This window comes from Solea solea, chromosome 9 (genome assembly GCF_958295425.1).
Source record: "Solea solea chromosome 9, fSolSol10.1, whole genome shotgun sequence".
In the NCBI taxonomy this organism is placed as follows: Eukaryota; Metazoa; Chordata; class Actinopteri; order Pleuronectiformes; family Soleidae; genus Solea; species Solea solea.
Window position 1 is genome coordinate 28,739,649 of NC_081142.1, and position 23,478 is coordinate 28,763,126.

Consider the following 23,478-nt stretch of genomic DNA (forward strand, 5'->3'; position numbering starts at 1 on the left):
AAGATGATGTAATCACAGTGAAATACAGAGGTTAAAAATCCTAAGTGTTGCAAAATGTAGGTCAGTTGTAGGGGGAGGTGGGTGTGGTTAATGAATAACTGCCGTTACGTCATGTTACATCAATGTTGCACAACTTACCCTGATGATGCGGGCGGCCTCCAGCATCACCCGAGCCCGCTCCATGCCCGCCAACTTGCTCCACTGCAGGTAGGCGGCGCGGGCGCTCTTTATGGCCTCGTCCACCTCCTCAGCTCCACAGGGAATCATCTGACACAGAACACGGCCTGTGGGGACACCACGCCGACAGGTCAGGGGTCAGAGGTCATAGCCTGGGTGAGCTCTGACACAAAAACTTTTTGATAGTGAAATTATTTCAATAGTTTTGAGCGCAGAATTACTACTTCATCAGCATGACCGTCTAATCCCAGCTCATATTTAATACCATAATACTAAGACTGTGGTATGACTGGTGCATATCAAAGATAAAGTTCTTTATGGTTATTGTTATAAACGGTTGAAGTGACTTCTTTTGTTGTCACGTCAAAAAAGACTTAATCCTTACTGTGAAAATGTATATTGTGTCACAGCAGCAATTTCAGGCACTTTAAGACTCTTTAAACATAATACAATCTATGACATGAGATGAAATATCTACACATGTAAAGAAAATAGAATAACTAAATTAATCGATTCATCAGTTTTAGATACACTTATTAAATTGTGTTCTATGATTTTTTAGCTACTTAAATGTGAATATTTTTCTTTGCTCCATAAAACAAAGATATAATTAAAACTGAATCATTTACAGGTTTCTAGGTCAATTTTCCTACATTTTAGGACCAAGCATCAGATAAATCGATGATTAAAATAATTATTAGTGGCTAAAATGTTACAATAAAGTGTAAAATGTAAGGGCATACACCACAGCTCTGCAAATATTAAGGGGAAAAATGTGAATGCAACCAAACAAAATCAACAACTCCGTGGGGTGAAGTAATAATGGGATATGAATGAATGCAATACTAGAATGTAACAAAGTAAACCAATAGCTAAGTGTGCGGTTTGTGCAAAGTAATTATGGGGAAGTTTTTATATTACAATAAAGTTTTATTGCTTGTGGTAGTTAAAGATCAACGTTTTTCATTTGTGAAGAGGCTGGGCTGAAGTTCAGTGGTCATTTTATGTGATAATATAATGTATTTCCAGCAGATTTTACATTACTTACATCTTAGCTCCTGTAAACTCATGTTTAATCACTGTTATGAAATCCTGTTTGTCACAATAACGTGAAAGTATCTTATGTTACATTGTGAAAACCTTGGGTATGAAACTTCAAATATTTCTGACACTTCTGTAAAAACACAGAATAATAAAATAACCATGAAAGTGGCATCCAGATTCACAGCTTCCTGGTCGGCAGTTAAGGGGAAACTTGAGGAAACTTAACTGACAATGACTGTCGAGTGTTTGAGACAGTGGGACCTTTATTAAACTTTAATTTTTTTATGTAAAAATGCAATAAAGGGAGATATCGCTGGATTTTCCACACCTGGATTCAAACAGACCTCTAACCTTAAAAACCCAGACTAGGATACTACATTTTACTAGACCAGAAACTCCACAATCATAACTCTAAGTTAAGTTTCCCCTTAGCTGTGAATCTGGATGTTGTGAATAACGGGTGTGTTATTAAATGTTTTTTTGGCCTGTTTTATTGTACAGATTATGTTTTATATTTCATTATTATTAATTGTTTTATTTTATTGTAGTGTGTAATGAAGTTTAGCATGTAATTCTAGTGTGTTATAGTGTAGTTTTAGCATGTAGTTCCAGTGTGTAATATTGTAGTTTTAGCATGTAGTTCCAGTGTGCTATAGTGTAGTTTTAGCATGTTTTATTGTAAAGATTGTTTAGTGTATATGAATATAAATACATACAGCACATCAGTTGCATTCTTTGTATTGTAAATAGGGACAATACAGAAACATGTTTACATAATATTCTATTGATTTTACTGGTGGTACACGGATTACAGTTTGAGAACCCTGTGACTAAACACAGCCTTATCCCTAACCTTAACCATAACCAGCTAATGACTAACCCTAAACACAATTCGAATCTCAGTCCTAAACTTTGACTGCTTTAACTTCTGCCTCGTTAGGACCAGGTTTTGATCTAAGGTCAGAGTTTATGACAGGTCCTAAAGAGGAATTAACAAATACAACAACACTCACCTAGCTTGAGCGTTTAGTCACACACACACACACACACACACACACGACAGCTAACTAGCCGTTAACTAGCCGCTCTCACCGGTGGCAGGCTCGAACACAGGCTCCATGTTCGACTCCTGACGAGGCTTCACTCGTTTCCCTGCCCAGAAGTTCAGGTGCTCGGTGACGGTGACGGTTCCCGTCGAAGCTCCGGGCATAGTGTCGAGGGTTGACTGCGCCATTTTCTTCTACACCTGTGCGAACAAATCAATAATAACAGCAATAAAAACAAACACGAAGTGTGGGTAAATGTGGATAAACTGCGTCACACAAATGCACGTGCACGACAGTTAGCACTAACTAACGCGTGTTGTCAAACTAACCTGTTTAAGTTACTAACTAGTGTTAAACTTACCCGTTTAGAAGTCTGTGCACAGACGAACCGTCAAGAGGACTGATGTGACGGTAGAGACCACGCCCGCTTTTTCCCTTCTTTCCTAGACTAGAAGAAGGACCGCCCACTTTTATAACATCACTGATTCCGTCTTTTTCTTTTCTTTCTTCTTCTTTCTTCGTCCCTTTATTGTTAGTAGGCTGTTAGTAGGTAAGCACGGCTCCTGAGCCTATTGTTATCCTTCAGATTATTATTCTATCGGTGGCTTTGCGGCATTTTTGAGGTCGTTAAGGTGCATAAAAACTCTTGAAACTTGGCATGGAGGTCAGTCTGGCGAAAATGCGATATTGACATCTGGCGTGTTTATGTCCTGATGAAATGGCTCAGACGTCGCTGTCATTAGATGCTTGGTGTGATCCATAGATTTGTTGTTGACGTGTTATTTTGTTTCTAATATAAATGTTTTGACCTGACAGTTTCAAAGTTTGTATATTATTAATGTTTTATTTATATTAAAATCGCATGGTCATTGTATCTGTATTTAATTCAATTCAATTTTATTTTATTTGTATTGCGCCAAATCATAACACATTATCTCAAGGCACTGTACATATTTAAATATGTACATATATATATATATACTACTCTACAATGCTGTAATATATTTATTTCCACATTGTACTGTATATTTTAATAAAATTAAATTAATAAATGAAGTTAAATATTTAAAATGTGAAAATAATAACTATATATGTGCATTTATTAAAGGTATTTCATATGTTCATTCATCAACACTGTAGGTGGTGGTAATGAGGCTTAAGCACTTGGCGCCACCTGCCATTCAAACAGTAGAACAAGGAAGTAGCTGCTGTTCCAATTGAAGAATCATACTTGTGTACTCTGTACTTGGCGAGTATGTACTCCAGGCGTACTTCTCAAATACACAAGTACATCCTTGCATAGGAGTATTGAGAATGGGCCATAGTTCCCGGACCTGTGCGTTGATCAAGGGCTCTATAGCGCCCCCCTAAGGTGAAAACAGAGGCAAACATTGAGTTCCACCGAATTTCCCGAAACTTAGTGGCAAGATGTTATAGACCAAGACGAAGAAAAAATGCCTACGGTAACCATGGCCTCAACTCAACAGGAAGTCTGCTATTTTGAATTTTGGCATCCATTTTGGCGATTTGCAAGCGTTTGTTGTGCCGACATAAAAAATGTGTACTAGACACATCAAAGATGAAAAGTTGTCAAAAGGTTTTGCAGATTCAAACCGGCATGGCCACCACGGCAACCCTCGGCATTTTGGCGAATTTCAGCCATTTGCCACTAAACAGGAAGTGCCCTATAACTTTGGCAGAATTTCCCAAAAGTTGATGGGAAGATGTTATAGACCAAGATGAACAAAACAGTCAGGGGCGGTCCTAGACCATTTGGTGCCCTAGGCGAGCTTGATTGATGGCACCCCTTCCCAACGAGAAAATAACTCAGGTTCAATAGTAAATATACAAAAAATAAACTTTTAACTTTAACAGTAGTGCAACATCTGAGAACAAAAAGTGCACACTAAAGAATCAAAACAAAAAATGTAACTAACAATAAAACATTGTGTGCAAAATTAAATACTGTAAAATAAGATTCATATAACCTATTAATCAAAATATAATATACAAAATAAACAAATAAGGTTCAAATTGTGTTTGAAATTTGAGTTTTGTGAGTTGTCCCACCCTGCTAAAGAAAGTCAAAAAAACTTAAGAACCTACTGATGGATGCTTTCAGGGAACTACGGTGGCCCTCACAGTCCAGAACAAACGTAATTTTTCTTCATTTGCGTTGTGAGCTACAAACGTCAATCACTCATTCTGGCTAGTTTGTCCATTTGGGCTACTGTACAAACAAGATGGCGGCCTCTATAAAGCAAGGCCTTTGCCTTTCCAAAAATGGGGAAAAAAAACTAATTCTAAGGCTACAAAAACTAGGCTATTTTTATTTTTAAGTATTTCTACACTTACACTTGTATATTCCCATTGTTCTGCCAAAAAATCCTAAATATTACACGCTGTAGCTTTAAAGTCTGTTTGAAGTCGGTTATTCCCACAGAACAACAAATAACAACTACAGAGTAAAAACACAATAAACATGACCAGGGGCGGCTGGCCCATAGTGGGCGACAGTGCACCGCCCTCCTTATGCCACACGAAAAAAAAGAGAGAAAAAACTGTTTATTTTGCCAGTCTAAGTCTTAATAATATTGTCCAATCAGCAGCCTGAATATCGCTGTGACGTTCAGCATCCTGAGTTTCACTCCCCCCCGTAGCCGCGCCCCCCCCGGGACGATTTCAGTCAGATTGAAAATGGTCCCAGACGCTCTCATAGACTTACATGTTGAGATTCTTTTTTTTTTTCTAATTTTAGACCCTACGATTTATTTCAATGGGCTCCGGGAGGGCCCGCCCCAACGTGATTTCGTCATACGCACTGATGCATCACTGAGACCTCCCACGGCCGAGCGGACATGGCCTAATGCTTGTCCCTTTTACCCATGAAGTTGTACAATATATTTCTTTGATTTCTGGCTCTAACAACAAAAAAGCAATTAAGACTGTCAATGTTTGGTCCTCCTTTTCTTTCTCTTTTTAATAACTCATCAGCTACCCTGGCAAAGTTTTATTTCTCCTGTTTTTGCTCTGTTTGTTCACTAATGTAATGTTTCTTTCTTCACTTTTGTAATGTAACCGTATTTCAATAAAGTTGTTTAAAAAACAAAACAAAACAAAAAAGACATGGCCTAATGCCGGCGGAAACGGAAATGCCTCCGTTCGCTTCTCTGTAAGTTGTGCTAACTTTCCCAGCGCTTAATTGCCGATTTCATCATGGAAAAAAAGTACAAACAACTTTCTCACACTGCAAAAAAAAGCCGTTTCATAGAAGAAAAGCTTCGGACCTGAGCAGCCGAACGTCGCCATAAATCAGCAAACGAAAGACAGGAGCTGGTATGAGAAGAAGGAGTGGCTAACTGGTTGCACTCAGAGCAGTGGCATGTTTAGTTTTCTCTGCCTCCTCTTTCAGATGCTGGACACTGAACAAGCCTGGATTCAGACATGTAATACAGACTTAAAACATTTCTCTGAACAATAATAATAATAATAATATTATTATTATTAAACACAAACAGACAAGGATACATACGAAATTGCTATGCTAACAAAGGAGTGATAGAGAAGGCAACAATCAAATGCCTGAAAATACAGACAACAAACAACGGTTTGTTGTCTGTATTTTTAGTTTAATTTAAGTGAATCTTTTAAAATGATGGAATCAGGCATGAGAATGGTGCTTTGGTGTTTTAGTGGTGATATGCGGTAACTGCATATCACCACTGGACTATGTTACCACAGTCCATCTGAAAAACTGACTTCAAAATAAAACGTCACCAGCCGCCACTGAACATGACTAAAATGTAATCATAAAACTTTATTAACAATTACATATGATAATACTGACTGTGCCAATTCATAATTAAAATCCCAAACTTGATGAACAATGACTCTAACACAAAGAAGACGCTTGTGTCATTTGGTAAATCAGTGACGTTAAGAACAAATTTTTGTTTCTTCAGATTCCTACGAGAGACAATGTTGACGTTAAATAAATGTCCCACAGGAGACACAGGAGACAGAAGCTGCAGAGGACACGTTCTCTCAGTGCTCACATGTGACGACACGTGGAGTCAGTGCAGGGAACAAGTGACGACGACGATGATGATGATGATGATCAGGAAAACTTGGCTGCTTGAGGAGGAGGTCCCAGGAAACCTCCGGCCTGTTTGGTCGCAGCTCTGGACGGAGCCAGACCCAGCATCTTCTGTATGTTCTGGACCAGACACAGAACCACAGCGGGTTTAACCAATGCACCAAGTGAAGAAGTAAGGATGTGAAGAAGAGAGGAAGTGAGTAAGTGAAGGAAATTAAGAAGTAAGGAAGTGAGGAGAGGAAAAAAAGGTATATAGGGACTAAAATAAAATAGATAAAATAAGAAAATAAAGTAAAATGTTCACATAAATAAAGTTCAGTTAAATAACAGGTTAAAAAGGTGAGTCTTTAATAATATAATAATATTCTCTGTTGCTCTCAGCTTTACAGGGAGGAAACATGATCGTGAAAGGAGGCCTCACTGTAAAACTCCAGAGAACCAGAACCGGAGAGTGCTGAGAGAGAGCAGCTGAGGACGTTACCTGTCTGATGGACATGGTGCAGAGGATGTAAAGGAAGATAAAGGAGCAGTCCGTGTAATCCTCGCCCAGCAGGTTGCGATGTGACAGTCCCTGGATGTAAGACAGTGGCACGAATGGCAGCCTGGCCACAACTCTTCCATCAAAACTGAGTTTAAAACAACAAAAAAATAAACATTTAAGAAAAATAAAGTTACAGGGGAAATAAGATTCGCTGTAATGGAACATTGTCAAACTCACATTGAGTTGAACATGCCCATCAAAGCTGTGAAGCAGAAGCCAATGGCAAACATGGACTTCATCCGAACCTGCAAACAAATACACCAACATTTAACAAGTTCATTAAAGCAAGACATTGAATTAGATCACGTCAACATCACAACACGATATATCACCATAGAGAGGTCTCTGTTGTTGTTCTTCAGCTTCTCTTCTTGTCTCTCTGAAACACAGACACGTGGAAGGGTCAATTCATTAGTCACACACACACACACACACACACACGGTCTTCTTGCTGCAAAGGCCAGATCACTAACCACTACACCAACCGTGTGGACCCAGTAAGACTAAACCCCTTCAACAAATGAAGTATTTATTGAGTTTTACTGATACTTACTTAAATACCTTGCAGCTGCCCCCTCTCTAACATAGAAAGACATCGATAAAAACCCTGAACTATCCCTTTAAACTGAACTAATCACAGTGAGTTCACTGGCTTCTCACCGATTTTCTTCTTCTGTTGACGTCCTGCAGATTCTGTGATGGTTTCCTTTTTCTTTTCCACTGACACAAATCAGGAAACAGAGAATTCCATCAACACTCCAGTTAAAAATACAGACTTTGTTGTGTTAATATATGAAATTTGCATGTTTGTTATCATTTCACTTACATTTCTTGCTTTGTTTTTCCACCTCGGCCTTTAACCTCTTGTACTTTTCAGTGCGATAAACTAAAACCCAAGTAATTCCTGCAGAGAACACCAGAGGAAGAGGCCTGTTAATGTAGCCCTGACACAATAATACAGCACAAGTGCAGGTGATACAACATTATCCAACAGAAACCTGACCATTTTCTTCACACCGCCTCAGTTTCTCTTTAAAAAAAGAACTAGATCTGTAAAATTAAAAAGCCAATTTTGAGATTTCAAAAAGAATTAGAATTAATCAAATGGTAAAGGTAATAAACTAAGCTAACTGTGTTATTAGTGTGATACTTAATAATACTTCGAAAACTTAAGTACATTTTATATCAGAAAATGACTTTGATACTTAAGTACAGTAAATAACATATACTTTAAGACTTTTACTGAAGTAATATTATAAAAAAAAGTGACATTTTCTGCTCACATTACTCAAGTATCACTTTAAGTTACTTAATACAAGACTGTTTAACTCTGGAATAAGATTTGTGTCAATATTCATATAATATAACACTTTTCACAAAGTAAGTAAAATATTGATTCAATCATTAAAGGTCTGTGTATGTTTTGACCGTTTGTTTTTTCGTTTAAACCACAGATGTATTATAAGACCTGGGTGTAGCTCCGCCCCTTTGGCTCCATTCATTCCTATGGAGTTGCTCACTGACTTCCTGGTTTATTTCCAGGTTGTGCTGCACATAGAGCATGTGCAGTAGTGTTACTCCCATCATGCCTTTCATCTATGTGAACGAGCCGACCACGTTCTCGACTCGCTCGGCATGTCCATGAACAGTGAAAGGCATGATGGGAGTACGCTGCTGACGTGTGCAAGTGGATTTCATGAATACTGATGTCACGTTAGCTTCAGTCTTTAAACCATGGATTTATAAATGAATGTGAAAACCAACGATAGTGAATACAGTAAAGTGAAAAGTATAATGACGTCATTACAGTTAAAATGATCAATCTAATGTTCATTTAATTGACCGTGAATATGACTTTATATGTGTTGTTACAGGAATGATGTTGTTTGCTTCCATTCACTGATAAACTGTATGATAATCATTAAATATGTTGTAAAATAGTCACAGAACTCAGGGATTTTATATATTATTATTATTATTATTATTATTATTATTGAATATTATCCATGAATATGATTTTGGTCTCATTGCTATGCTTTGTATTTTGGTTTAAATTTCAAAGTTCACATTTCTAACTGTTTTTGTAGGTGGTTTACAAATAAAGCTAACTTCAATTTATAGTAAATATAATAATTATAAAATATTAAAAACAGAAAACCTGCAGACTCATGATCATATTATTAGGAACAATAACGTGTTAAACGTAGTCTTTCACTCTAATTCACGTGTTCATCACATTTATCAGTCACTTTATGAACAGATAGTGTAATTCATGTGTTCATCACATTTATCAGTCACTTTATGAACAGATAGTGATGATAAGACATCAGTGGTGAAGTGTTCACGATGTCAGCATGAATCCACACAGCAGCTCGTTAATACATCGATAATAAGTTTAAAAATAAATCCTAATGAGCGACAAATAAATAACTAAAACCTGTTTTGTTGTAATATTTTAAAAATGTAAAAGAAAACCAATCATTGTCTTCATTTATTCACATTTCTCATAAAGTTTCGTACGGTTCCCTGACAGTAGCCGTTCCTGAGACGTCACATGACCGCGCTTTGCTGTGCTCGTACACAGCTGTGACGTCACTCTGGGAAATAAGATTTTTCTGGGCTTTTTATAGCCTTTAGGACGGTTTTACACATGTGAAACTCCATGAATTAAAACTATAGAATATAAAGATCTATACATGCCTGTGTCCATGTCTCCAGGTGTCCTGTGGAAACCACGGCGCAAAGAGCAAGTGTATTTTCAATCAATCAAATGATTAAATCGATATTTTATTTTCTTCGTGAAAAATATTGTTTGAAAATATTAACACAAATCTAATTCCATATTTGAACTGTCTTTGCTGCTGTTACAAAGTATATATCCCCCACTGAGGGACTAATAAAGGGCTATATTATCTTATTTTGAAAAACCTTAAGCGGAAGTTCCTTTGTTTTGCTCTGTCCGGTTTGACGCTAACGTTAGGAATTAGCTTGCTCGGCTAATTTCGCTAGTCGGCTCAAAAACTGTCGTCATGTGAAGCATAAACATCAACCCGTTTGTACACAATAACAACCCGAGCAGCCTTCCGTCGCGATATAACTGAAAACGGGGTCAATTTGTCGCTGTTTTCTGAGTTTATTGGAGGAAAGTGAGGCGGCATGACGCGCTGTCAGAGACGGATTAAAGTCACTCACCTTCGGCTAACAGCGCCGTGCACACAGAGATGAACACGATGAGGATGGTGTCCGCGAACATTGTGCTCATGGTGCTGGAGAAACGCTTGTGTGAGCCAAGAGAGAGAAAACGAATCAATAAAAAAAGGTTTAATTTACTCTTAACACTGAACACATTACACCGATCTGACCGTAGAGCCCTGTCAGCACTACTGAGGAGGTCAGACTGCGGTGAAGTACTTCCGGTTCATTGGAGTCAACACAACATAGCAGGAAAGAGACAATCTAAGTAAATTCAAACACATCATTTTAATATTGAGGGAGATTCAAACACAGAGCTTGTTTTAAACACTTTATTTTAACCGATTTACTGTCAAACAAATGACCTGTTGTAGTCAGAAGTAGACTCTTTGAAGGGAGTCGTTCCTTTCATAGAATCATTCAAAAGACACCTGGGACAAAGATGAACTTACCACGGTCACACTACACACACACACAGACAGAGAGACACCAAAAACATTTGGTGGATTCAGTTTTTAATGATTTCTTTGTTTTATGGAGCAAAGAAACCAGAAAATATTCACATTTAAGAAGCTAAAGGCAGTCAGAAATCTTGTTTTAATCATGAAAAAAGCTTCAAACTGATTAAAAATTATCAAAATAGTTGACTATTCATTTAGTAAAAGATTAATAATCTAATTAATTACTTCAGCTCTAGTTCCTGTCAAAGAGTAATCACTGGTTGTAACTACAAGGTAAGATTTTAGTTAAGAATGAGTCAAACGTACACATCCCACCAATATATACTTTATTTATTTCTTTTCAATTTTCAGATAAAAAAAAGTAGAAAGAATCACATTATAAAAGTAATAAACTATTAAAGAAAACAGTATAATTAGTGCCATTTAATGATTTAAAAAAAAAAAGCAATTCTGGTGCCAGTCGATCTCATTCTGACCCCAAAGCTCCATGATCTTACAGCACACTGACGACTACACACACACACACACGCACACGCACACACAGCAGGTGTGTGAGAGCAGGAAGTTAAAGCCACTGACAGCAAACTGTCATTTCATCAATCAAAGACGTGCCAGTTGAATCCTACAAAAACATGTTTATTATGTTATATTTACAAGGAAGAAAATAACATCTCTTTATTAATAAATATGTGCAGCAACGGTCACAGTCATAGTTTAAATCAATGTGTTTTTTTTGTTTTTTGAAAGCGGAAAAATTATCACATTATAATATAATAATATTATATTATTTATATTTATGAATATATAATAATGCATATATAATAGTACAATATAATATCATATATATATACATATATACATATAAATAATACAATAATATGATATAATATAATATAATATAATATTATATTATATATAAATGATAATTGTTTCAGTCGAAAATACGACTACAAGTGGAACACATGGTCAGAGGTTTGAATGTTCTCTCTCCTTGACCCCGCCTTAAAAGCATCCCCAGTGACGTAATCACCCCCGTCCTCAGATGGAGGGAGGAGCCACCGGTGATGCGTGTGTGTGTGTGTGTGTGTGACGGCAGTGGCCGGAGCTCCACATGAAGAATGACAGGCGACAGCGAGACAAAGACAGGTGACACATCCGGACACGAGAGCCTCAGTCCGCGGCCGTTTCTCATCGGTGTGTCCGGAGGAACCGCGAGCGGCAAGGTTTGTCCTTCATCACCTTCATCACAGCTGATCATGATGATGATGATGATGATGATGATGAGTCTTTGTTTTCATCTGTTTCTGTGACAAACAGTCATCACATCAAAAAAATGATGTTAGTGATCGATGCGTTTGATCGATGAGTGTCGAGGTCGACACTGTTCACACACGTGTCTGTCAGCTGTGAAGAGTGTGAAGATGAGTTTGAAAAACTAAAGTTCAATTATGACAAAATCAATGAAATAAAAAAAGTAAGGAAAGCTGTTCATATGAAAAGAAAAGTTTAAAGTTAAATTGTAAGGTGACAACGTTGAAATGATGAGAAGGAAAGTTAAGATAATGAAATGAACAGTGACATTAAAGGTTAAATTGTAAGAATGAATTCAATTATGAGAAGAAAATGTTGAATTATGATGTAAAAGGTTCGAATGATGAGAAGAAAAGTTAAGATAATGAAATGTTACACTTATGAACATAAAACTTTCAATTATTATGTAAGAAAAGACATAAGAGGAGAGCTTTGTGAGTGACTGCGCCAGTTCCTCCCAAACACACCCATGGTAACCCAAGTTACAATTATGGGATGGACATCTGTATGTATGATATGCAAAGTTAAAAGTATCAGAAAAGTTTAAGTGATGATGTAAACATATACTTATGAGAAGAAAACCTTGATACATGCTGTCAAACGTTATAATGATCAGCATCATGGAAATCCACCTTTTCTTCAACGATAGAAAAACTCAAATGAAGTTTGTTGTTGTCAGTTTAACTTCCTGCACTCACACACCTGCTGTGTGTGTGTCTGTCTGTGACTGTGTGTTTCTGTGTGTGTGTGTGTGTTTCTGTGTGTGTGTGTGTGACTGTGTGTGTGTGTCTCTGTATGTGCGTGTGTCTGTCTGTGTGTGTGTGTATCTCTGTGTGTGTGTGTCTGTCTGTGACTGTGTGTTTCTGTGTGTGTGTGTGTGTCTGTCTGTGACTGTGTGTTTCTGTGTGTGTGTGTGTGACTGTGTGTGTGTGTCTCTGTATGTGCGTGTGTCTGTCTGTGTGTGTGTGTATCTCTGTGTGTGTGTGTCTGTCTGTGACTGTGTGTTTCTGTGTGTGTGTGTGTGTCTGTCTGTGACTGTGTGTTTCTGTGTGTGTGTGTGTGACTGTGTGTGTGTGTCTCTGTATGTGCGTGTGTCTGTCTGTGTGTGTGTGTATCTCTGTGTGTGTGTGTGTCTCTGGGTGCGTGTGTGTGCCTGTGTGTGTTTCTGTGTCTCTGTGTGTGTGTCTCTGTATGTGTGTGTGTGTGTGTGTCTGTCTGTGTTTCTGTGTCTCTGTGTGTCTCTGTGTGTGTGTGTGTCTGTCTGTGTGTGTTTCTGTGTCTCTGTGTCTCTGGTTGCGTGTGTGTGTGCCTGTCTGTCTGTGTGTCTGTGTGCGTGTGTGTGTGTGTGTGTGTGTGTGTGTGTGTGTGTATCTCTGTGTGTGTGTGTGTCTCTGGGTGCGTGTGTGTGCCTGTGTGTGTTTCTGTGTCTCTGTGTGTCTGTGTGTGTGTCTCTGTATGTGTGTGTGTGTGTGTGTCTGTCTGTGTTTCTGTGTCTCTGTGTGTCTCTGTGTGTGTGTGTGTCTGTCTGTGTGTGTTTCTGTGTCTCTGTGTCTCTGGTTGCGTGTGTGTGTGCCTGTCTGTGTGTGTGTCTTTGGGTGTGTGTGTGTGTGTGTAGTCGTCAGTGTGCAGTAAGATCATGGAGCTTCTGGGTCAGGATGAGATGGACCAGCAGCAGAGACAGGTGATCATCCTCAGTCAGGACAGTTTCTACAGAGTCCTGACCACAGAGCAGAAGACCAGAGCATTAAAGGGACAGTTCAACTTTGACCACCCAGGTACTGTACACTGAAATAACTGTGATGTGGATTATAAATATATGAACTAGTGTTTATAATGTCACGTCTTTAACATTATAAACATATAATGACTGACGTTTCTCTCATGTTTGCGTCTGCGCAGATGCTTTTGACAACGACCTCATCGTCACGACTCTGTGGGACATCAAGGACGGAAAGACGGTCCACATTCCCGTCTACGACTTTGTCTCCCACTCCAGGTGACAGAGCCGCGCTTTCACAAGAGAACGTTAAATACAACGATAATTACACTAAACACACAGAGAAAGATCAACGTGATCCGTAAATGCTTTTATTTTGAAAGTCTGGTTGTGGTCGCAGGAAGGAGGAGACGGTGACGGTGTATCCTGCAGACGTGGTTCTGTTTGAGGGAATCCTCACGTTCTACTCTCAGGAGATCCGAGACCTGTTCCACATGAAGCTGTTTGTGGACACGGATGCGGACACACGTCTGTCCCGCAGAGGTGAGACACAGGCCAAGTCATCGTCCTCCTTCTCTGTCCCATGAGTCCTCTCACAGCTGGACGTGTTGTGTGTTTCAGTTCTGCGGGACATCAGTGTGCGCGGTCGGGACCTGGAGAGTGTTCTCGCTCAGTACATCAACTTTGTGAAGCCTGCGTTTGAAGAGTTCTGTCTGCCGGTGAGTGTGTGTGTGCGTGTGCGTGTTCGGACGTTGTCGTCTCACGGTCAAACCTCTTCTTCTCTCACGTGTTTAGACAAAGAAATACGCAGATGTTATCATTCCCAGAGGAGCTGATAACACTGGTGAGTATTTATGTTTCACACACACACACACACACACACACACACACACACACACGATTGTTGTCGACCTTCACACTGAAAACTCTCAAAACTAAAGAACAAACAGTTTAGTGTTTTGACTGAAGAGAAACAACATGATCACGTCTTTATCTTCACTGTGAGACACACTTTACAACAGGAAACTGATGTCTGTAAACCACTCACACACACACACACGCACACACACACACACACCAAAGTCCACAGAGAAAATCAGTGATTTTGTGTGAGTGGGAGAGTGAGTGTGTGTGTGTGTGTGTGCATGCGCGCGTGTGTGTGTGAGAGAGTGTGTGTGTGGGAGAGGGAGTGGTTTACTGAATTTAAAAGAGCTGTACTTACAAACATATTTCCCAGAATTTCAAAATAGATTAAATGTGTGTTAAACTTGTACAAACCCTGACAAACTGTGTGTGTGTGTGTGTGTGTGTGTGTGTGTGTGTGTGCAGTTGCTATAAATCTGATAGTTCAGCACATTCAGGATATTCTGAGTGGAGGTTTGAACAAACGACTCAACGGCTGCTTTAACGGCTCTGGTTCAACCAAGACTCAACCAAACAGGCCTCACTGAGTGCAGCGCCCCCCTGAGGACGAGAGAGGACGAGAGAGGACGAGAGAGGACGGTTCCGTCCGCACGGGTCCAAAGGGAAGCGGGACGAGAAAAAGCACTCCTGATTTAAAAAACAAAGACATGTGATCACATGACGGCCTTTCACCTCATAATAATCCCAGTGTGTGATCAGACTGATTCTCTTCATCAACGCCAAACTCTGACGTATTATAGTATTGATTTAGAATTGACTGAAGAGGATTAGAGTGTGAATGTTTGTGGAAAACAACATACAAATACAAAACGTCAGAATTCTGAGATTAAAGAGATTTTTAATCTCAGAATTCTTTTTTTTTATTATCTCAAAATACTGAGAAAAAACCCTAATAATTCTTACTTTAATCCCTGAGAAACGACTCAGAATTTTGACTACACTTTAGATTCTCCTCGTCCAAACTGTCTCCTCACAAGTCAGAATGGTTATTAAAGTTAAGATATATAACGCTTTATTTCTCCTAATCCAAATTCAATTCAACATATCTTTGAATCCTTAAAAGCAGACGATATCTGTAATACATCTGCAGTCCAGCTATTACATGTTAAAATGGCTTGTCATAGTATTAAAGGGTGAATATTTGAGATCTGTACAACTGATGTCCACCTCGGGTCATGTGACCAGTCTCCAAAGAAAACATCCTTCTTTTTTTTTAACTGTTTCTCTTTTCAAACACAGTGTGATTTTATTTGACTTTCTTAAAGTTCAGGATTGTTTAAGTGTGAACATCTACGGTGTCAAGAACATGTTCACGTCTTTGTCTCACTGTCAGACACACACACACACTCACTCACTCTCCCACACCAAAGTCCAGAGAGAAAACCAGTGATTTTAACATCTCTCACACACACACACACACACACACACACACACTGCTGCCTCCATCACTAAGTTCACATGTTCCTTTGTTCAGACTGACCTCAGTGACAAAGTGACCACAAGAGGCAGCAGAGGACCAGCAGCTGTGTCCCTGTGAGCTAAAATCACTGATTTTCTCTCTGGACTTTGGTGTGTGAGAGTGAGTGGTTTCCAAACTTGAGTTTCCTGTTGTAAAGTGTGTCTGACAGTGAGATAAAGTCGTGATCATGTTCTTATTTGATCAGTGGAGCTCAGTGGCTAACCGCACTTCTAAAAGACTGAACTGTCCCTTTAAAGTGAATCCTTTGTTTCAGATGAAAACTCATATAAATGTGTTGTGTGAAACACGGGCGTCTCCCATGATGCATTTCTCAGGACCTCTTTGCTTCAGTCAATAAATAAATCTGATGTTGATCAAAAATTATTCAAATGTCATTAGTTTGTGATTTTAATCTGGAAATAAATGACTCTTTTAAAAAAAAGCCATATAAAAAGATTAATGGGGTCATTTTTCACAAACTCTGAATAAAATAATGACTCTTAATTTTCAGTAAATGAGGACCTTTGAGCTGCTAATCATGATCAATTCCACCAGTTTTCCAAAAACTCAGCGGTTTTCATTTTTTAGTCCACAAACCAAAGATGGAAGAAAGTGGAAAATGTTCCCATTGAAGATGAAAAATCTAAAAACTTATTTTTAAAAAACCTAATTAAACTGATTACTAAATGAATCTGCTTTTAATCATTTATGAATCTATTTATCGTTGCAGTCAAACAGGTCAGTGCAGAGGAAGGATTGATGGTTTTCTGCTCTTTTCAACTTAACTGGTTTAACATCGACATTTATCACAATAATTATCTATAAACTAGAACCTTTTCAGTCACAACACCCACTGTAATCAATCACAATAAATAATGAAAGCCATGAACATTGATGTAAAACTATTTACTTGAATATAGTTCAGGTGTTCAATATCTTAAGAACATGTTTTAACAGGGAACTGAAGTTAGTAAACGTCAAAGAGACAAAGGACAAAATCAGACATCAGAACTCAACACGTCACTCATGAGAACGTCCTCACTGTCACCGTCTCATGAGAACGTCCTCACCGTCTCATGAGAACGTCCTCACCGTCACCGTCTCATGAGAACGTCCTCACCGTCAGTCTCTCATGAGAACGTTATCACGTCACTGTCTCACGAGAACGTCCTCACCGTCACTCTCTGACCGCAGAGTTCCGACCAAAGAGTCCTCGATACAGTTCGCTGCGTGCCTCGTCGTCCATGGCGCTGTGGTCGACTGGTGCCATGAAGTTCACCAGCTTGCTGTGGACGTGGAAGCGGACCTTGCGTCCCTTGCTGGCCTTGGTGTCCACCTTCTTCTTGATCTTGCTGCGTAGCTTCTGGATGGCCAGCCACTGCCGGCCCATGGCCACCTGGTCGTTGGGATCGGCCGCGCTCGTCTTGCGCTCGATGAGTTCCCTCAGCAGCTGGTGATAGAAGTCGTCATCGTCAAATATGTCCTCGTCCAATTCTTTGAGGTGTGTGTTGGCCTTCAGTTGCGGTTGTGCGGCGTCCCCATCCTCAGCAGGGACGGTCTCGAGCAGGGACACCTTCTTCCCGAGGGTCCGGTATTCCGAGCGTCGGGTTTGTGTGCGCCGCAGCAGCCGCTCTTTGTCCATCAGCACCTGCTCCACCTGTGTCAGAATGTTCCGGTCAAACGCTCCGAAGCCTTTGCTGCTCTTCCCGGTGGTCAGTCGGGTTTTGTCGTGCCACTTCTGCAGCGTGGTGTTCTGGTATGGCTGGAAGGCAGCAAAGCGTTTGGCCATGAAGTCCGGATACTCGGTCATCTCCAGTTTCCGCTTTGGTGGTCTTACGTCCTTCACCGTCTCCTCCTCTTCCTTGTCCTCATCACTGTCAATGTCCTCATCTTCACCCGTGGCGGCCGTGTCCCCCAGCGCAACTGCCCTGGTGTCTGAGTTCTGACAGAGCAGCTCATCCTGCAGCTCCAGCAAAGTCCTCTGCAGGGCCTTCAAAGCTTTGTGGGCATTCTTGAGCGGCGCTGCCAGCTCAGCCCCGCCCCTCTTCTTGAACTCCGGGAGCATCTGCGGCTGTGGAAGTTGATTGGCCGTTACCAGAGCTTTCTGCATTTTGATTCGTCCCTCGAGGAGTTGGTCCCACAGAACCAGCTGGTTCTTCACGGCTCTGCCCTTCGCCACCTCCTCGTCCACCTTCTCTTTGGAGAAAGTGCGCACCACTTCCTCACCATCTTCATCTACCATTTCATCACCATCTTCCTCTTCATCGCTGTCTTCGGTCTCATCATCATCATCGTCATCATCATCATCATCATCTTCACTCACTCCCAGGTCGTCCATGCCTTCCGTCAGTTTATGGAAATCCACACCTTCAGGGAAGGTGGTGTCACAACCTTTCAATCCAGCCTCATCATCTACATCAATTCCATCACCATCCACCTCCTCCTCCTCCTCCTCCTCACCTTCTTCTAACTCTTCAATGCTACCCTCCTCCTCCTCATCTTCTTCCTCCTCACCTTCATCATCATCTTCCTCATCCTCCTCCAGCTGTTTCCGGGACACAGTTTTACCCACGTACCGTCGGTCTGTGTCAGAGAGCAGGGTCGCGTTGTTCTTCCGCAGAGAACTTCGACCGAGTCCACCTTCGTCGTCATCATCATCTTCATCTTCATCATTGAACTTCTCCACCACTCTGGCTTTGGTCGTTTCGTCTTCATCACCGTCCTCCGGATCCACGAACTTCGGCAGCGGATTCAACAAATCCTCGAGCTGCTGAGAGAAGGAAGCCGCCATGACCGACGACACGAGGACAACAACTCGCACGTGCGACGTGTGAAAACGCTAGATCCTTGGAGTGTGTGTGTGCGGGTGGTGATGACGTCAGTAAAATGCGACGAAAATCGTGGACTTTTAGGCCCCTCGTTTTGTGTTTCAGGTGGATGAATCCTTTCACTGACTGCAGGTCGATGAACAATAATAATGATAATAATAATAACAATAATAATAATACTGTCAGATTCAACTGAAATAATAAACACACAACATTTGTGTGTATATTTTTATATTCCTGTCATGGGGTAGATTGTTAGATAGATATACAGACAGACTTTTATTTATTTTACTTCTACAACAAGCTCTCTATTCTCAGTAGACCACACTTAACCAAGCTACTTATCCACGTGCAATATACTTATATCATTTCCCATGTTCAAGCTTTGTTTATAATGTAAATATCAAGCCCATACTGTATATATTCTACATTCTATTTGAACTTTTCGTGTCCTTTTTTGGTAATACATGTTTATTATTTATTATCTTTATCTTTACTGGCTTTGAAACTGTAACAATTTAATTCCCCACTACGGGACTATCTTATCTTATTTTATCTTATCTTAAAACGTAAGTACATTTTATAACGGAAAATGACAATAAAGTACAGTAAATGTCATGTACTTGAAGTACTTTTACTGATATTATAAAACAAATAATACCAAAGTCATTTTGTGGTCACATACCTTTAGACTGTTTAGAAGAGAAGAGTGAGGTGAAAGAAACATGGAACTGTACATTTACAATCACCCTGAGAGCCAACAACCAGGGCACCAAAAACACACGCTTTACTTGATCCTTTTGCGCATGCGCAGAGGTTTCTCGAGTCCCTGCGTCGCTGCAGCTCGCCGAGTTTTGTTCCGCTGTTTCACCAGAGCGAAATCTTAATTTTCTGGACAGTCACCATGTCAACCAGCGACTTCTACCTCAGATATTATGTTGGACACAAGGGCAAGTTCGGACACGAGTTCCTGGAGTTCGAATTCAGGCCCGACGGTGAGTTTTATTTGGCGGTAACACGCCGCGGCTAAGCTAACGTGGCTAACCGCCGGCGAGTGTGTGTGTAGGCCGCAGCTAGCCGTCGTAACTAGCCGTTAAAGATGAAACCTCAACATGATTCCCCACGAAATATAAACAAAACAATAATAGTCGCATCATAAACTGTAGTAATTTGTGAATACGTGTATGTTTTAAACGATATATTTCCAGTGTAAAAGCACCATGCCGCCACCAGGGACGCTAGCAAACTCGCGTGTTAAAAAGTTAGTGCATTCAATTCAGATTTGTCTTTAAATGTTTGTTTTCTTGCAGGTAAACTGAGGTACGCCAACAACAGTAACTACAAGAATGACGTCATGATCAGGAAAGAGGTAAACACTGCTTTAGAACACGTTGGTGTGACTTAATTTCAACTGTATTTATGAGGTTTCTCACGTTGTCTGGATTCATTTATGGCGTTAAGTCCATTGTCTCACTGTTAAATGTTATTATTGTAACTTTAACTCAATTAACGCTATTGGGGCTGTTATTGTTCCAGTGTTTTGATATGTACAATAAATAAAGAATATAGAATTGAAGCTACTGTGTAAATATATGGGTCAGGTTTTAATATGATAGTTTGTTAAATGTGGTTATTTGTGGTACTGACACTGAACTCTTGTATCAGTGAAAACAGGTATGATTTTAGTCACTTAATAAAACATCCATCTGCTTAAGTCTGTGATATGTTAAGAACATGTTTTGCCTTGTAATTTTGCACTTTAACAGTCTTTTCTAAGTGAAAGTCTCTGACACTGGGTAAACCACTCACTCTCCCACACCAAAGTCCACAGAGAAAATCTGTGATTTTAACATCACACACACCAGATAAACTTAAGTTTTCAGCTGGAAAAGTGTGTTCAACACTGAGATTAAGAGGTGAACATATTCTTATGACATCACAGACTAGGACTGTCAATTTTCCTCTATAATCCCATTCAAAGTCCATTCCTTATTTTTAATATTCAAATTTTTTTATTAAAATGTGAATAAGTTTCAACTTAATATCATGTGGTTGTTACACGTTGTGTCCACTGGTGGCCTGCAGCTGCCTCTCGACGGCGTTAATATAATGAGCCGCACTGTCCGTGGTGATGGAGCGCACTGACTTACGTTCCGCTCACCCAAGTTTGTCGCTGATGCATCTGGTAATGTTTTCGGCGTGTGGCTAGTTTTAAAAAATGATATCTTTCAGCTTCCATTCCTCGTCTATAGAATGTGCGGTGACTGTGGCGTGTGCTGAAAAATGATGAATAGTTAAAAAAAACGTTTTAACTTTAACACTTTTATTCTAAACTAATTAACCTTCCTCTTATTTGAATCATCACAGTTATCAGTCAGACCACTGTATTTGTAGCGTTTAGATGTTTTATCACACTGCCGTGTTGCAGAGTGTGTGTATCTCCACATGTAGCAGCAGGTAGAATAGGTTTGTTGATAATAAGTAATAAGCTCTTGGTGGTTCCGGTCGTCTGGTGTCATTTGTAGGCGACATTGGCGTGACTGTGGTCGCACTTTAAGTAACCAAAAATCTGCCATACTGGCGAGGTCGTGATCTCCTCGCTCTCAGCGCTCAGTCGATGTTCACATGCTGCTGTTGTTGTGAGTGAGACACGGGGAAGAGGATGTGACTGTTCAGTGATTGGCTGTTTGACTCTGACCACGCTACAGGCTGCTGGTTACGAGGGAGGGGCTGAGTTTGTTCATGCAACCAAACCTGCTTTGTCTATTTTACGAGCGCTTTTTTTGGTTTGAGTGACTTTATCAAACGTTTTTTCTACTGATATCATGGAAGTGTCTGTCACGCTGTCACGATACATATTGTTATCGTATTATTGTCCAGCCCTAGTTGTGCGAGGGTCAAAAAAAAACAATACACATCCGAATAGTAACAGCATTAGATTATTATTGTTTTTTTTAAAATATTTGAATTATATTCAACTCCCGAAATTCGTTCGAACAGCCCTGGTGTAGAATAAATTATGTGGTTCAGTGCTGACTGTGGCACCTGAACTAATGCAGTATGATGTGTAGAGAGAAGGTGAGTTGATCATTTCATGTTCTAGTACAGTGTTCCTGACCCGAACCCCTGTCCAGGGCGCGCACACAAAAAAGAATAAAGTAAAAAGTTTATTTTTTTGTTCCTGTTCTCACAGTGTATATGGATAAAAACTGTCCTGTACTTCCGTTAAATCAAAACCAAGGTATTGCCTTGTTTTCTTTTTTTTGCTCCTGGTGAGTCTTTGGTACTTTTACGTTTCTCACACAACAGGAACGTGATCACATGTTGGTGACAAATAGCTTAATAAACTGAGAGGTGGACCAAACAAATGATAGTTTTTATTTGGATCATACTGACGTCTGATTATTCAGTAGAGTGTCTGATTGGGATAATATAATTATATTAACCTCACAAACTCAGAGCAGTCAAAGCTCTGTGCCCCCCCATGTGATCTCTGCCCCCCCCAGGTTGGGAACCATGGTTCTAGTAGAATAAACAGGTCTAATTTTGCCAGTATCAGATTGTATGACATTATAAACACACATGACTCGCGTCTTAAGGCTTCAAAGCTCACTTGTCTTCCGTTTCTCAGGCGTACGTTCACAAAAGTGTGATGGAGGAGCTGAAGAGGATCATTGACGACAGTGAGATCACAAAGGAAGACGACGCGCTGTGGCCGCCTCCTGACAGAGTCGGCAGACAGGTCCGTGTCTCTGTGACCAGTCAGGTTTATTTACAAAGTTCACTTTTCATAATAACCTGAACCGTGTGTATCTCCATAGGAACTGGAGATCGTCATCGGGGACGAACACATTTCATTCACAACTTCCAAAATCGGCTCCTTGATCGACGTGAACCAGTCAAAGTGAGTGACGTCAAGAAACGTTGATGTTTTCACATTCGTCTGGTTTTTAATAGCTGCTGTTGTTATTTCAGGGATCCTGAAGGTCTTCGTGTCTTCTACTACCTGGTCCAGGACCTGAAATGTCTGGTCTTCAGTCTCATCGGCCTTCACTTTAAGATCAAACCCATCTAAACAAAAAAAAGAAGTGGACTTTCCTGGTTTTAATTTTCTTTGGCTCATGTTTCTGTTGTTGAATGACCACATTTGTACATTTGCTTTTGGTGGAACTTGTTTTTTTATTTTAAATAAAGGGTTAGAAAAACAGAACTTCTTCAGCCTTTTTTGCTTGTAGAAACAGAATGACCCTTTTTCTCTTTTTTAGAATAAAATGACTTTCTTGTACAAGATGTTTTTTTTTATTCCATCATTTATTCAGCAGCTTAAATGCAATAATTTTACAGTGACGTGGGTTAATGTTCTGGTTTAAATTCACATATAGTCACTCGTAAGGCACAGCATCGAAAGTGACACAAAACGTTAAGTTTCACATGCTTTTAAACATCAACCTGTGGAGTAAAACAAAAGTGCAAAAAACATGTTCAGATACATGACATGTGACAAATTTGTTCACATTAGTATCTAAACTGCTTATCATTGATAAAACCTCTCCCTCACCATTAATCACTAAATAAGTTCAAACCCCAGTGCTCAGGTTTTCTTTGATTTTGCAATTTTTACTCACATTAAGTCAAAAATGTTCAACTAATTAGAAGCCGAGGACGACGAGTAGTTCAAGTGG

At 39.9% G+C, this 23,478-nt stretch overlaps 5 protein-coding genes across 5 annotated transcripts in view; 2 read left to right on the forward strand and 3 right to left on the reverse strand.

Annotated features, from left to right (window-relative positions):
* Positions 1-2,783, reverse strand: part of aldh9a1a.1 (aldehyde dehydrogenase 9 family, member A1a, tandem duplicate 1) — an 8,665-nt gene extending 5,882 nt beyond the window's left edge. The window contains exons 1-3 of the mRNA XM_058639278.1: positions 2,629-2,783; positions 2,314-2,467; positions 139-284 (exon numbers count right to left, since the gene is read on the reverse strand). Of these exons, the coding sequence (XP_058495261.1) occupies positions 139-284; positions 2,314-2,455 (288 nt within the window). The 5' untranslated portion in view covers positions 2,456-2,467; positions 2,629-2,783. The remainder of the gene's footprint in view (positions 1-138; positions 285-2,313; positions 2,468-2,628) is intronic.
* Positions 2,784-6,064: 3,281 nt separating this feature from the next.
* tmco1 (transmembrane and coiled-coil domains 1) lies at positions 6,065-10,312 on the reverse strand. Its single transcript, XM_058637484.1, has 7 exons — positions 10,097-10,312; positions 7,731-7,808; positions 7,565-7,624; positions 7,237-7,283; positions 7,082-7,149; positions 6,845-6,989; positions 6,065-6,483 (listed from the first exon to the last, which is right to left on the reverse strand). Exons 1-7 carry the CDS (start codon positions 10,164-10,166, stop codon positions 6,385-6,387), a joined length of 567 nt encoding a protein of 188 aa, XP_058493467.1. The 5' UTR covers positions 10,167-10,312; the 3' UTR covers positions 6,065-6,384.
* A 1,289-nt stretch (positions 10,313-11,601) lies between these two features.
* Positions 11,602-16,350, forward strand: uck2a (uridine-cytidine kinase 2a). The gene is made up of 7 exons (XM_058637939.1): positions 11,602-11,780; positions 13,484-13,643; positions 13,768-13,864; positions 13,986-14,128; positions 14,207-14,304; positions 14,381-14,429; positions 14,915-16,350. The coding sequence occupies exons 1-7, from the start codon at positions 11,676-11,678 to the stop codon at positions 15,034-15,036; spliced, it is 774 nt and encodes a 257-aa protein (XP_058493922.1). The 5' UTR covers positions 11,602-11,675; the 3' UTR covers positions 15,037-16,350.
* Positions 16,351-16,859: 509 nt separating this feature from the next.
* On the reverse strand, positions 16,860-18,838 carry aatf (apoptosis antagonizing transcription factor). Its single transcript, XM_058637938.1, has one exon. The coding sequence runs from the start codon at positions 18,757-18,759 to the stop codon at positions 17,146-17,148; it is 1,614 nt and encodes a 537-aa protein (XP_058493921.1). The 5' UTR covers positions 18,760-18,838; the 3' UTR covers positions 16,860-17,145.
* Positions 18,839-19,598: 760 nt separating this feature from the next.
* Positions 19,599-23,006, forward strand: magoh (mago homolog, exon junction complex subunit). Its single transcript, XM_058637940.1, has 5 exons — positions 19,599-19,791; positions 20,107-20,165; positions 22,428-22,538; positions 22,618-22,700; positions 22,772-23,006. Exons 1-5 carry the CDS (start codon positions 19,701-19,703, stop codon positions 22,869-22,871), a joined length of 444 nt encoding a protein of 147 aa, XP_058493923.1. The 5' UTR covers positions 19,599-19,700; the 3' UTR covers positions 22,872-23,006.
* The last annotated feature ends 472 nt before the right edge of the window (positions 23,007-23,478 follow it).